The following is a 12,373-nucleotide window of genomic DNA, read 5'->3' on the forward strand; positions in this document are numbered from 1 at the left end:
TATAAAGCCTGCACATGTTTTATTTTAATGTGGTTTTGTGTGTTTGAGCTTTACAAATATTAAGTCTGGTCTTCCCTTGTCTTGTTGGAGGACTCCTGGGAAGAGCTGGAGATACGTATTCAAGGCTTTCTCTGCCTGTCATTGAACAGATGGGACAGTGATTCGAACTCAGAGAGCTTTCCACCCAGCTATTCGTTAGGCGTTTGAGTTAAATACGTAAACAAAAATCAAACAAAACCCAAATACTTTTGATCAGGCTGGAAAAAACATCACTTCTTCTCTCATTTAGTCAACTTTCACTTCCTTGGTATCTATGATACTCTCCGCCTCCTTTTTCTACAGAGAGGCTTCCAGGAAACTAGGAAGGAAAAAATTCAATACCTGATGTAAGCAAGAAACGGGGAAAATTGCTCTTTAAATAAACCTGGCAGGTAGAGCTGGGCAAAATGTTTTATTTACCGCAACATTTCACTTCCACATGAAATTTTCTTCAGCTTTTTGGTTTGCTGAAAAATTATGAAAAATGTTGTCATCATTTTGATCCGATTTCCCCCCCCCCAAAATTACCAGTGAATTGAAGAATCCATTAGTCACCCAGCTCAACTTTCAGGTCCTCTTTATACATCAGAAGAGGCAGAAAAAAGCATTAAACCCAATCCCTGCCTTCTAAAACTATCCACAGCTTTGCTTGTTTGATCAACACACCTGCTTTTCTTTTAACAATACAGATGTCAAGACGCACACTCGAAAAGGCCATCAAAGCCGGCCTGCATCTGAACAAGTGGGCAGAGAGTTCAAGATGTGACAAATTCCAAAGGACAGTGTTGCCTTCGGACAACTTTGCTTTACCATCCATTTTACAGAATCCATTGAGAAGAAAAAAACCATAAATAATACAGACAATAATTATAACAGTAATAAAAAGCATTGCATTTACAAAAGCATCTTTCATCCAAGGATCTCAAAGGGCTTTAGAAAAGTGGGTAGGAATTATATCCACGTCACAAAGAGGGAAACTGAGGCACAAACAGGGACGGTGATGTCTCCAATTTCACAGTGAGTTAGTGGCAGAGCCAGGATTCCGAGCCAAGGCCTCTGCTCTAACCCCTAGACAAGGCTGCCTTGCTACATGCCTATTACATACAGTGTGTGACAGATATTGCAACTGAATGCACGATCTTTGGAGACCATATTGTGTTACAAGGTATGAACGGCGTGCGTGCCACTTGTGGGCCAGGGCATGTCATTAGGTTTGCCAGGCCTCCAGGATTGTCCTGGAGTCTCCAGAAAGTAATGATTAATCTTTAATTAAAGATGATGTCACATGACAAAACCTCCAGGAATAGGTCCAACCAAATTTAGCAACCTATGGCTGCCATTGCCAGGGCCGGTGTCCAAGAAGGCAAAGCGGTGGGGGATGATTAAGGTGAATCACTTAGATTAGGGTGACCAAATGTACTGATTTTATAGGGACAGTCCCTATTTTGGGGGCTTTTTCTTATATAAGCAACTGTTACCTCCCACCCCCATCCCGATTTTTTACACTTGCCATCTGGTCACCCTAACTTTGATTATAAACACCTCCAGAGTCTACTTAACACCCCCCCCCCAGCTCCAGGCTGGAATAGACTGATTCAAACTGGTTTTTTCAGACCTAAACAAACAAAGAAAGGTCTTTTGGTATTAGGAGGCTAGGTTTAAACTTCCTCAGGGCATCTTTCTGAGCCAGCCAGAGGATGGGAGCGTCTGGCCCCAACCTTTCCGGAAAGACCTTGGCCTCCCAGGGCCCCGTAAGACTGATGGGTGATGACAACTTGTCTTTCTAGGTTTACTCTGTAATGGTTTTGCCTTAAGAACGAAGGTGCTTGTTCAGAGCTGGCTGGTAACTTATAACTGCTGGCCACCCTCTTTATAGCCCTCAGGCAGAAAGCAAAGCCCAAGCGCTGGCCTGCAGGCTGACCAACTTGCTCAGATATCACAGTGTACGGCCGGGAGCCGTGCAGCCTGAAAACCCCAGTCAGGCGGGGGAGAGACGCAGGTCCCCGCCCGAAAGAGGCACCACTAGGAGCCGGAAACCTTAAGTAGGTGCCCTTGAGGGAGCACCGAAGGGGAATAAAGTTACCCCAAAACTGCAACGCCGTTTACGCATGAACAGTCTGGAGAAGAGTTTGCGACATTTCCTCGCCGTTTTCTTCATCGGTCGCCATGGACAAGTCGTCTGGCAGCTCGTCCACCGAGGCATTGTAATCCCGGCCAGCCCGGTGGGCATCCCAGCTAGTCCCCGACTCGAGAGGGCTCCCCTACCAAGCCACAGGGCTGAATGAGAAGCAGCACACATGCCATCCGTCAGCCCAGCTGGGCAACGCTAGCGGGTGGCTGTTGAATCATGACTGGTGTGGAGAAAGGAAATCAGGAAGTGTTATTTACTCCTTCTCAGAACACAACTAGGGGCCACCAGATGAAATTAATAGGCAGCAGGCTTAACACAAACAAAAGGAAGTATTTCTTCACACAACGCACAGCTGCCCTGGGGAACTCCTTGCCAGAGGATGTTGTGAAGGCCAAGACTATAACACGGTTCAAAAAAGAACTAGATAAGTTCATGGAGGATAGGTCCATCAGTGGCTATTAGCCAGGATGGGCAGGGATGGTGTTCCTAGCCTCTGTTTGCCAGGAGCTGGGAACAGGTGACAGGGGATGGATCACTTGATGATTCCCTGTTCTGTTCATTCTCTCTGGGGCACCTGGCACTGGCCACTGTAGGCAGACAGGACACTGGGCTAGATGGACCCTTGGTCTGACCAAGCTGCCTCTGGGCAGCTCCCGAGCACAGCACCTCCGGGCACCGCTGAAGAGACCTGCCCCTCACGTCTGGCTCCTCACTCGCTAAAGGGCACAGACAGACACGGTCCTGGCCCTGTTCAGCTCACTGGGAACGTTGCCACTGACTGCCATAGAGGCAGGATTGCACCCCGGTGCACAGATTTCCTCCTGGCCAGAAGGGTTTTTCCTCCCTTTCAGGGTAACTCCCATTGAATGGCCCGGAGGTCATGGGGGGAAAGGCCCTGTGCTCCCTTGATGGAGGAGCGGTAGGATTGTAAGGCTCCAAGGCCCAGATCTGCCTAAGGTATTTAGGTGCCTAACTCCCATTGAAACCAAGTGAGGGGGAGGTTAAGCACCTGAATGTCGTTGAGAAGAGGATTCAGATTCAACGCTGTCCCCATCCTGGCCTCTCTCCCCGCTCTGCACTTGCCTCTCCCCCCTGGCCACAGCAAACAAACCAAACACTCTCCTCTGCGATTCCTCCCTCTGGGCACCCAGTCCCCCCACTTTGGTCTCTCTGATCATAAGCACAGCAGGGCAGGGACCCTCTTCGTGCTGTGCTGTGTGCAGCCCCGAGCGCATGGGCGGCACTTAACTCCAGTGAGAGGCAGCCCCAAGGTCCATTTGGAGAGGGGCAGGGTTAGAACCTTAGAAGCAGAGTGGGCAGGGCTCTGACTGGGGGCATCCGAGCGCTGCACGGATCTTCATGGCCTTTCCGTTGTCCTCTGCTTGAAGGAGAAGGCCTTTTTGGAAGCTTTCATGGGGCCAGGGCTCCGTTCTGCAACTGGAGGCTTCCAGTTGTGCCCCCGTTTCTGGAACTCCTGGATGTAGAGGCTGCTCTGCTTTGTCTCCCTACTGGCTTGGGCACCGTCTTTCTTTTCCTCTTGCTTTTTGCGGAACAGAACGTTCACGTAGATTGCCTGCCCTGGATTTCAAACAGAGGTTATGCCGGAAAGCGTTAATGGCTGCCGTCAAGCAGACCTGGTCAAAGCCGCTGAGTGTGCCAAGCATACTTCTTTCAGCCTAAAAGGAAGGAGCAAGTAAGCCCTTTTGTGGTGTGAGATCATGGGAGACAACAGAAGCCACCGCCCAAGGCAATCGACCATCTGGCAACACCTGTGCAGAGTTAAGCCGTGTTGTCTGAGAGGTTTCCCTTGGACTGCTTGCAAACGCATGGGTGAGGGGATTGCTTGGCAAGCTATGTATGTGAGAGAGGCAGAAAACCAGCAGATACCAAGAGAAGTCATTGTGAGCATGGTGCTGAAAGGGTGAGAGAGAGCTCCGTGGGGAGGACTTGTTGGAAAAGCAGGGTTGGTATTTATGAGCAAGCAAGCTGCCTGTTGTTGTTTGTTCCTACTGTGTTCAGGGAAACAGGACTTTGTGGACATTGTTTGTAAATAAACAGGCTTGCCCCAGAGAAATACCTGACTCATATCATCAGTCTCCTCTGATTGGAAACCACCCGGCCAGGCCCCACTCAGGCAAAAGGGGCAAAACACACAGGAGAAATGATCTTCTATTACCCCCAGCTTTTCCTCCTGGAGGAGCTTCAGAGTTATTTCCAAATGCGATACCCAAGAATTGCATTCTCCTGCCCCCTGGAGTGCAACCCATTCTGGGGCAGGACATGGCGGCTGTTTAACAGCCACACAGCAACCCTACGATGGCCGCTTAGGACAGGAAATGAGAAAGGGCCCTGTGTCTGGATGAGACAGCGCAGGGGGCTCAAGAAGCAGAAAGGAATCCGTCCAAGATACCCAGGGCTAACGGCTTCCACTGTTGGGAAATACCCGCTGCAGCCTTTAATAACCAGGAGCGGTCAGGAGGGGTGTCACCTCTAGCCGCTCTGTGCCCACTGGCCTCCCACTGGGATTCTGCCTGGTGGAAGAGGAGCATCCCCTCAGCCATCAGCACCACGCTGGAAGTCTGCCGTCCCAGTGCAGACCCCAGCTCGCCCCTGCTTGGTTTGCACCAGCTGAGCACCTCAGAGACGTGGGAACGCAGGAAGCTTGTATCGCAGTGGATAGGGGATAGGGGCCAGGGCAGGAGCTTCCCAGCGGGTGGTTCTGAAACTCCCCTGCCGTGCCTGGGGATAAGGGGCGATTTTAACCACGCAGCTTCTTGTGTGTAGACACAGCTTCTTTAACAGTCCCTGCCGTCTGCAGCCGCTGGAGGGCAGCATTGCTCAGCCAGCCCCTGGCAGCATAGGAAGAACAGCTGGGATCTCTGCCCAGGTGACTCCCACAGGCAGGGGGTCGCTCACTGAGGTGGCCCATGGGGCCACAGATCCCTGGGGGATGCTCGCCACGCCTCCCCCAGGCCCAGGGTCTCTCAGACAGCTAGCCACTGCTGAGGGCAGGGTCCCTGCTCCATCCCTGGGGACATGGGCTGCAGCGGGAGTCCCCCGGGGGCTCTTACCTGGATCTCTGCACCTGCGTTTGTAGCAGCAGATCACGGCCAGCAGTAGCAGCAGTGTGGTGACGGCCAGCGCTCCAGCCAGGCCCAGCCACAGCACGAGGTCTGAAACAGCCGGACAGAGCCATCAGCCCCTCCGGGGGCCCCACCCTGTCCCGTCCCCAGCACCCCCCTCCTGGAGCCCCGTCCGAGGGGAAGTGCTGGCCTGGCCTCATGCTGCCACTCGCCCCGCAGGCCCGGGCAGTGACTCCTTCTGCTCCAGGCTCCTTGCTGGGGCACCACCTCCATAGCTCGCTGCCGTGGGACATGCCTGGCACGGGGCCAGGCGTGGGCAGTGGGGGCTAGGCAGGGGCCTCCCGGCTTTGGAGGCCAAAGTGATGTTCCAGAATCAATTTCAAGGGCTCATTAGCCGCAGTAAGGGCCTGGCCCAGGCGCTCTGACCCGGGGACAAGTGTAGCAACGAGCGATCGGGAGGCCACAGGAGAGGTTTGGGTGGGTGTGACCCGGGTCTCCTGGAGGGGCAAAGTGGGGGAGGTCTGGATGGGCGTGACTCCGGGGTCCCCTGGGCCCACGCGGGTGTAATCCTGCAGGTTTAACGCCTCTCACCTCTGCTGTGATTCCTCAGCCAACCTCCTCCGTCTGCTGCTGTCGAGAGAAATAAACATCTGTCACTTCACAACTTCCCCAGCCCCCTTGCTCTGCATCCTGGGGGAAGGGGGCTGCCTTGGCCAGGGCTTACTGCGCTCCGGAAGACGGCCCTATTTCATTCGCGATCCTGCGGCAATCACAGCTCCTGCTATGTGAGGCTCCCCCCCCACCACGCCACCACCATTTGGATTTGAAGTCGCTTTCTTTGCCCGGTGCACCGTTTCGCAGACCTTTCGAGTGTGCCATTAGCACGGCACAAACACGCGACACCTGTGAAGGGTGAAAGGCTACGGCGACCGGACTCCAGCTGTGTTACGACTTTCAGTCCTCCGATTTTTATAGTGTGAGGGCTGGGTGTCAAAGAAATTCGCAGGCATCCCATAAGACTTGAGTGTTTCTATCATTCCAGCAATTTTTTCTTAAACAAGTAGGTCTACTCCGGCTTCTCCAAACGACCGCTATTAATAAAGGCCCATGATTACTTTGCCGTGATTTTCCACGTCTTGGCCGCAACTCGGCCTCAATTATTTGAAGACCATCCCGCCTTACTCCTGAACCATGCCCTGGGCTGCTAGATGCCACGGTGATGGGCACGTGAGTTAGATTAGCCACACTGGCTTCGGATGGAAACGCGCCGCAACATCAGCTCTTTCCGTGGCAACGATGGGATGCGCGAGGGAAATTCATCACAACCCGTGACGGGCAGGGTTGAGGCCAATCCCCTTGCTGGAGCTGGCTGGAGCGTGGGGCACAGACGCTATGGCCTGGCTTCCCCTCCCGCCCCCAAGGGATGCTGAGAGGGCTGGACAGCTGGGGACCCGGCGAGCCAGCTGCAGGGAGCTCGTTGGGGACCACCCAGCAATTAGCACACAGGCCATCTGTGTTCCTCACTCATTGGCCAGAGGGTGCCCGGCTGGGGAATTGTGTTTGCAGGGCTCCAGCCAGCCCTGAACTGGGAGCCACTCCCAGCATGGGCCCAATGCCTATTTGCTCAGGGACCCCTGGCTGGGAAACGGGGGTGGAGAGCGAACCCTGTGAAATCTAACGCGTCTAGAGGAGATGAACCTGGATGCCGCAGGAGACAGAGACCTCAGACTAGGGGCGAAACCTGAACACAGCAGCGAGAGTACTCGAGGGGCAGGGGCGAGGGGGCAGAACACAGGGTGGGCAGGGCACACAAGGGGAAGAGTGCACGGGACACCAGGCATCCCAGGGTACCGGGTTGGGGCACAGGAGATGCAGAGGGCATAAAGTGAGGTGTGGGGTGCTCAGAGGGTGGGGGTATTGGGTGCAATGGGGGGCGCTCGGGTGGTGGCCCTATGAGGCCTGCAGGAGACGCGGTCTGCAGTGTGCATAGAGCCACAAGGCAGAGAAGCAGGTGCGCAGCTCCCGGGGAGGAGGCTGGCAGAAGACAGGGTGCAGAGCCCACGGGGGCAGAGGGGCCCACAGGGGGCAGGGGAGGAGAGAGGCAACCGAGGGGGCTGCAGGATGCAGGGCCCCGGGCGGCTCGCGCTGTGGTTTCGGCAGCTCGAGCCGTGGGTGGCACATGTGAACGGAAATGCAGCCCTGATGGGAAGTGAGAAACTCAACGTCTGACCAGGGAGGGGGATGGAGAGACCCCCACTTAGCACCACGCTGTGGGGTGCAGCCGGGGGGAGGGGAGGGGCTCTCCCAGTAAGTGGGGCTGTAGAGAACAGCTCCCCCTTCTCCTAGGGACCGGGCAGTGCTCTCAGACGCTGTCCCATCCACCTGGAGCCAGTTCAGCCCTCCTCACCCTCACCTAGGGGCTGATCCTGTTTGGTGCTGATCTCTGGAGCAGGCCCACTGGCCCCACTGGGAGTGAATTGCAGGTGCCCCCCCTGCCCTGGCAGCGCCCCTGCCCCCCTACCTGAGGTATTCAGCATCGTCCCGTTGCCCTCGGCCTGCAGATACACCGGGATCTCCACGGTGGCTACGCACATGTACTGCCCCACGTCATCTTTACTGATGTTGCCCATCCTCAGGGTGAACTTCGGGGGGTGCCAGGTGAAGCCGAGGCGGGCGTCATCACAGCCCTCCATGCCCTTGCAGCAGTTGGAGACGCTGGTGTTGTCCAGCACGACCTGGCAGAGAGCCCTCAGGGCGCCCTCCCTCCTCCACTCCACACGGAGCCTCTCCCAGTGCTGGGCAGCGTGGATCTGGCAGGACAGCTCCACCGAGCCCCCCAGGGGGGCCAGGATCTGGGCAGGATCTTGCCTCACTTGCAGGGTCCCTGCTTCCTTCCTGGCTGAGGGGAGGAAGAGACAGGAGATAGAAACTCCACCAAGAGCAACCGCACAGAGGCGCTTCCACCATGGATCTCAAAGCACCTCCCAAAGATGGGTTTTACCACCTGTGCTTCACAGATAGGGAACCCAGTTCTGAGATCCCAACTGCGGCCTTGGGGACCCCACCAGAACAGCTTTTGAGACTGAACCCCAAACCAGCCATCCTGGGTCACAGATCCCAGGTCCCCTTCCTTGTCAGAACATCCTTCCCCTGAAGAACTGGCAGCAGTGGTTTGAAGGCTCGATCCTGTCTCCACAGCTCAAACCCTCTCCCGTGTTTCTCTTGCCCAGAAGCAGAGCGGGGATGACTTTCGGGCTCGGCTTGGCGCGTTACGTTAGCCCTCGGCAGGCATCGCTCAGGGCAGAATCCAGCCCCGGATTGGCTGCTTAGCCCAGAGTTAGGGTTACTTAGAAATGAATTTGTTGAGAGGGGAGGGTTAAATTATATTAAACCCAAAGCCCTCAAAGAGGGGACCAGAGGTTTTGCAAAACCCCTAAACCCCCCGGGTGCTCCTGCCCTTGCTGGGGAGACTGAGAAAAGCCCCAATCCTGCAAAGACGGTGTTCACACCCTACTTTTCATTCAGTGTTTGTGCTGCGCCAGGCACAGTGGCATACGGGCTCCAAGGATACACATCATAATGATTCTAATTAACTTTCAGTATGACAGCAGCCCCACTGAACTCCCTGGGACTATTCGAATACATAGTCCCTCGATGACTGACCAGGGCTGGAGCGTGCCCAGCGCATGGCCCCAATTCTGTGATTGACGGCGCTTGGGCATTGATTCCAGCTGGGTGCTGCTCGGGCACCACAGCCCACCTGCCCGCTGTCATTCACACCATGGGCCAAGAGTGCAATTTTCATGGCACACTGTAGATCTCATGGGTTGGGAGGGGGCAAAGAAGCAGCCGGGAAAAATATTGGAAACACTTTTCCCCCCGAATCGAGGACAAAAGGGCAGACATGTTCTCGAATTGCCAAATAGAAGTGTCAGAAACTCCCCCAAATTTTTGAAAGGTGCCAAAATGTCCAAAATTCCCCAGCAGTTTCATGTGGAAACCCAGGAAGGCGAACGCTCCCCGACCCTGGGTCTATTCTGCCTAGCTCGTGAGCTCTTTGGGACAGGAACTGTCTAATCCCCTGTGTTTGTTCACCCCCAGCACAGTGGGCCCCCATCTTGGCTGGCCCCTAGGCCCTGCCGTAATAGACATAATTAATAATAACGTGCTGGCTGCACTGAAGGCATGGAATATGCAGGGTAGAATATGCAGGCCGTATTGGGCAGCCCAGAGCATTCACCAGCCCGATGGAAGTTTAGTCCTATAGGTTTTGCATGAGTCCTAGAATAAATCAGGGGGTGTCTTTTAGAGCACCCCCAAATTACCCAGCTTCAGTTAACAGAGGGAGGGAAGGGACAAGACCCGCTCCCTCTTCCGGAGGGGAGGGGGGTTCACTCCGCCAGCTGGAGAATCCTGGGGGCGATGGATTGTAGCCGAGCAGAGCAGCAGGAACAAAGGAGGCGCTGGGACAAAGGTTGCTATGCAGGCCGGGGCGGGGCGGGAGATAGGGGTGCAGTAAATTATCCCCAGGGAGAAGCCGAGACAAAACAGCTGCTGCTTCTGGGGATGGAAAGGAGGGAGGCTGCCGGAGCAGAGCCCCCCCCCCCCCCCATCCCGGCCTCCCGCATTGTCCGATGGAGCGTTGGGGGGAGTGGGGAGTACATGCCCCTCTCCCTTGCCTATCTCCCGGCAGCCCGGCAGCCCGGCAGCCGTACAGTAGGTGTTGAGAGAGGATTGGGGAGTGAGCAGTGTCTGGTGTGATAGGGCCCCTGGTTGTATGAGGCTAGAGAGCCCAGGGCGGGCAGTACCCAGACCTGGTTCGAGAGCGCCTAGGTGGTACCACTGCCCGACGGGTACCAAGCGAAGCTGTGATGAATCCCTGACTCTGGGAAGGTGCGTATCTCCCATGGCCTCTCCCCAGCACAGAGGGCTTCCTGCCTCCTGCTTCCCTGGAGCCTGGCCAGGAGCTGGCTGGGGCATCCCTGAACCCCGCCTGGCAGGCAGGGCTGGAGCTGTCCTGGCCCTGCAGAGCGCGTGGGGATTTGGGATCCAGCAGGCTGGGTGGATTGGAAATTTCTGAAAAGCAGGCCCTGCGTGCGCACCCAAATCACGCAAAGCTTAGCCCTAAATGCCAGGGACTTTGATAGCACCGTGCACTCACCTGCTAAAAGCAACAGGAGGAGACACCCCCCCAACCTCTGCATTGCAGCTTGTGGGGGCTGGCTCTGCTCAGCTGACTCTCTGGCTGTCTCCAGCACCGGCTGCTAAGTCTCTGGCTGACCCTCCGGCTGAGATCTAGACAGCGCGTTTTCTAACCTCCCTCCCCACCTCTGTTCCGTGCAGAGACGGAGCTTCCTGCCACAGGCTACGCCAGCACCAGCATGACCTACTCAGCAGGGGAGCAAAGAGTCAGGGCATCTCCAGCCAGGCCCCTGATCTCCAGTAATAACAGCCTGGAGCTCAGGGCACTTTAATGGGTTAAGGTGGATATAATCCCCATTTTACAGATAGGGGAACTGAGGCACAGAGAAGCAACCAACTCAAGGTCACCCAGTGACTCAGCCGCAGAGCCAAGAACAGAATCCTGGTGTCCTGACTCCCAGCTCAGTGCTCTGACCATAAGACCAGCCATACTGGGTCAGACCAATGGTCCATCCAGCCCAGTATCCTGTCTTCTGACAATGGACAATGCCAGATGCTTCAGAGGCAATGAAGAGAACAGGACAATTTATCAAGTGATCCATCTTCTGTCAGCCAGAGGTTTAGGGACACCCAGAGCATGGGGTTGCATCACTGATCATCTCTGCTAGTAGCCATTGATGGACCTGTCCTCCATGAATTTATCTAATTCATTTTTGAACCCAGTTACAGTTTTGGCCTCCACAACATCCCCTGGCAAGAAGTTCCACAGGTTGATTGCACATTGCGTGAAGAAGCACTTCCTTCTGTTTGTTGTAAACCTGCTGCCTATTGATTTCATTGGATGACCCCTGGTTCCTGCGGTAGGTGAAGGGAAAATAGCACGTCCTTATTCCACACCAGTTGTGATTTCATAGACCTCAATCATATCCCACAGCCCCTTTGTCCAAGCTGAACCATCCCACCCTTTTTAATTGCTCCTCCTATGACAGCTGTGCCACATGCCTAATCATTTGGGGTGTCCATATCTCTGTGCTTCCCCCCCAACTTATCTTCTTTCAGATGAGGCACCAGACCTACAGGCAGTATTCAAGGTGAGGACGTACCATGGATTTACACAGTGGCATTACGATATTTTCTGTCTTATTATCGATCACCAGACCGCCCCCTTGTCCCAGACCTGGAACAGAACCCAGGAGTCCTGGCGCCTAGTACCACGCCTGAACCACACCACCAGTCTCCCTTTCTCCTCACCCTACCCCACAGCCTCAAGTCTGGGGAGGAGGAGAGGTCAACGATCAGTGGGATTTCAGCGCTCCTCTTCCCCTGACCCCCCCAGGTCCCTACAGCACCCCTTGCTGGAGGAAGCTGGGACTGGAGTAGCCACGAGCTCCTGTACAGCTAATGTTCTGGGAGCACGGGGAACACTACCCACACGGCCAGTGTGCTATCCCGTTCCCTACAGCCCCCCTGTTGGGAGAGGCTGGGACTGGGAAAGCCCTGGGCTCCCCTTACAGCGAACGCCCTCACAACATCCCCCTTAGAGCGCCCCCTGCTGGGAGAGGCAGGCATTGGAGGGGCCCTGAGCTTCCCCACCGGCCCATCAGCTCACTGTCCTAGGTTTACTCTCAGCGAGGAGGCGACGTCTGGGAGCAGCCCTCCCCAGAGGCGAGCGATGGGACCGGGGTGAGCGCACGTTCTTCAGAGAAGCAAGCGGGAAACTGAAACACCCCCACATCCCGCCGTGAGCCTCAGCCCTCGCGCTTCTGCTCGCAGGCCCAGCCTTTGAGGCAGACCACAGGACGTGGTGTCGTTTAGCTACATGTGGTTCAGTGACCAGAGAGAGCACATAGAAGTGGGGCACCTGGAAATGACGTCTTAGCTGCGCAGTGAGCGGCCCCACTCTGCTACACAGGGTCCCCGGAGGCAATCACGCCTCTGCCTTGACTCGCACTGCCCCTGCACAGCGATAGCCAGGCTG

General features: G+C 55.6%; 1 protein-coding gene across 1 annotated transcript; it reads right to left on the reverse strand.

Moving 5' to 3' along the window:
- Nucleotides 1-2,801: 2,801 nt before the first annotated feature.
- On the reverse strand, nt 2,802-10,516 carry TMIGD2 (transmembrane and immunoglobulin domain containing 2). Its single transcript, XM_077842218.1, has 5 exons — nt 10,415-10,516; nt 7,775-8,152; nt 5,845-5,883; nt 5,242-5,343; nt 2,802-3,748 (listed from the first exon to the last, which is right to left on the reverse strand). The coding sequence occupies exons 1-5, from the start codon at nt 10,455-10,457 to the stop codon at nt 3,528-3,530; spliced, it is 783 nt and encodes a 260-aa protein (XP_077698344.1). The 5' UTR covers nt 10,458-10,516; the 3' UTR covers nt 2,802-3,527.
- Nucleotides 10,517-12,373: the final 1,857 nt, after the last annotated feature.

Source organism: Eretmochelys imbricata, chromosome 25 (genome assembly GCF_965152235.1).
Source record: "Eretmochelys imbricata isolate rEreImb1 chromosome 25, rEreImb1.hap1, whole genome shotgun sequence".
Lineage (NCBI taxonomy): Eukaryota > Metazoa > Chordata > Testudines > Cheloniidae > Eretmochelys > Eretmochelys imbricata.

What these genes read in the sequence shown, in the direction of transcription:
- TMIGD2 (XM_077842218.1), bottom strand. Translation starts at nt 10,457, where the DNA reads ATGCAGAGGTTGGGGGGGTGTCTCCTCCTGTTGCTTTTAGCAG. An exon ending in CCTCCTGTTGCTTTTAGCAG is followed by an intron (nt 8,153 to 10,414) that starts GTGAGTGCACGG and finishes TCCTCCCCTCAG; the next exon opens with CCAGGAAGGAAGCAGGGACC. An exon ending in ACGCAGGTGCAGAGATCCAG is followed by an intron (nt 3,749 to 5,241) that starts GTAAGAGCCCCC and finishes TTTGAAATCCAG; the next exon opens with GGCAGGCAATCTACGTGAAC.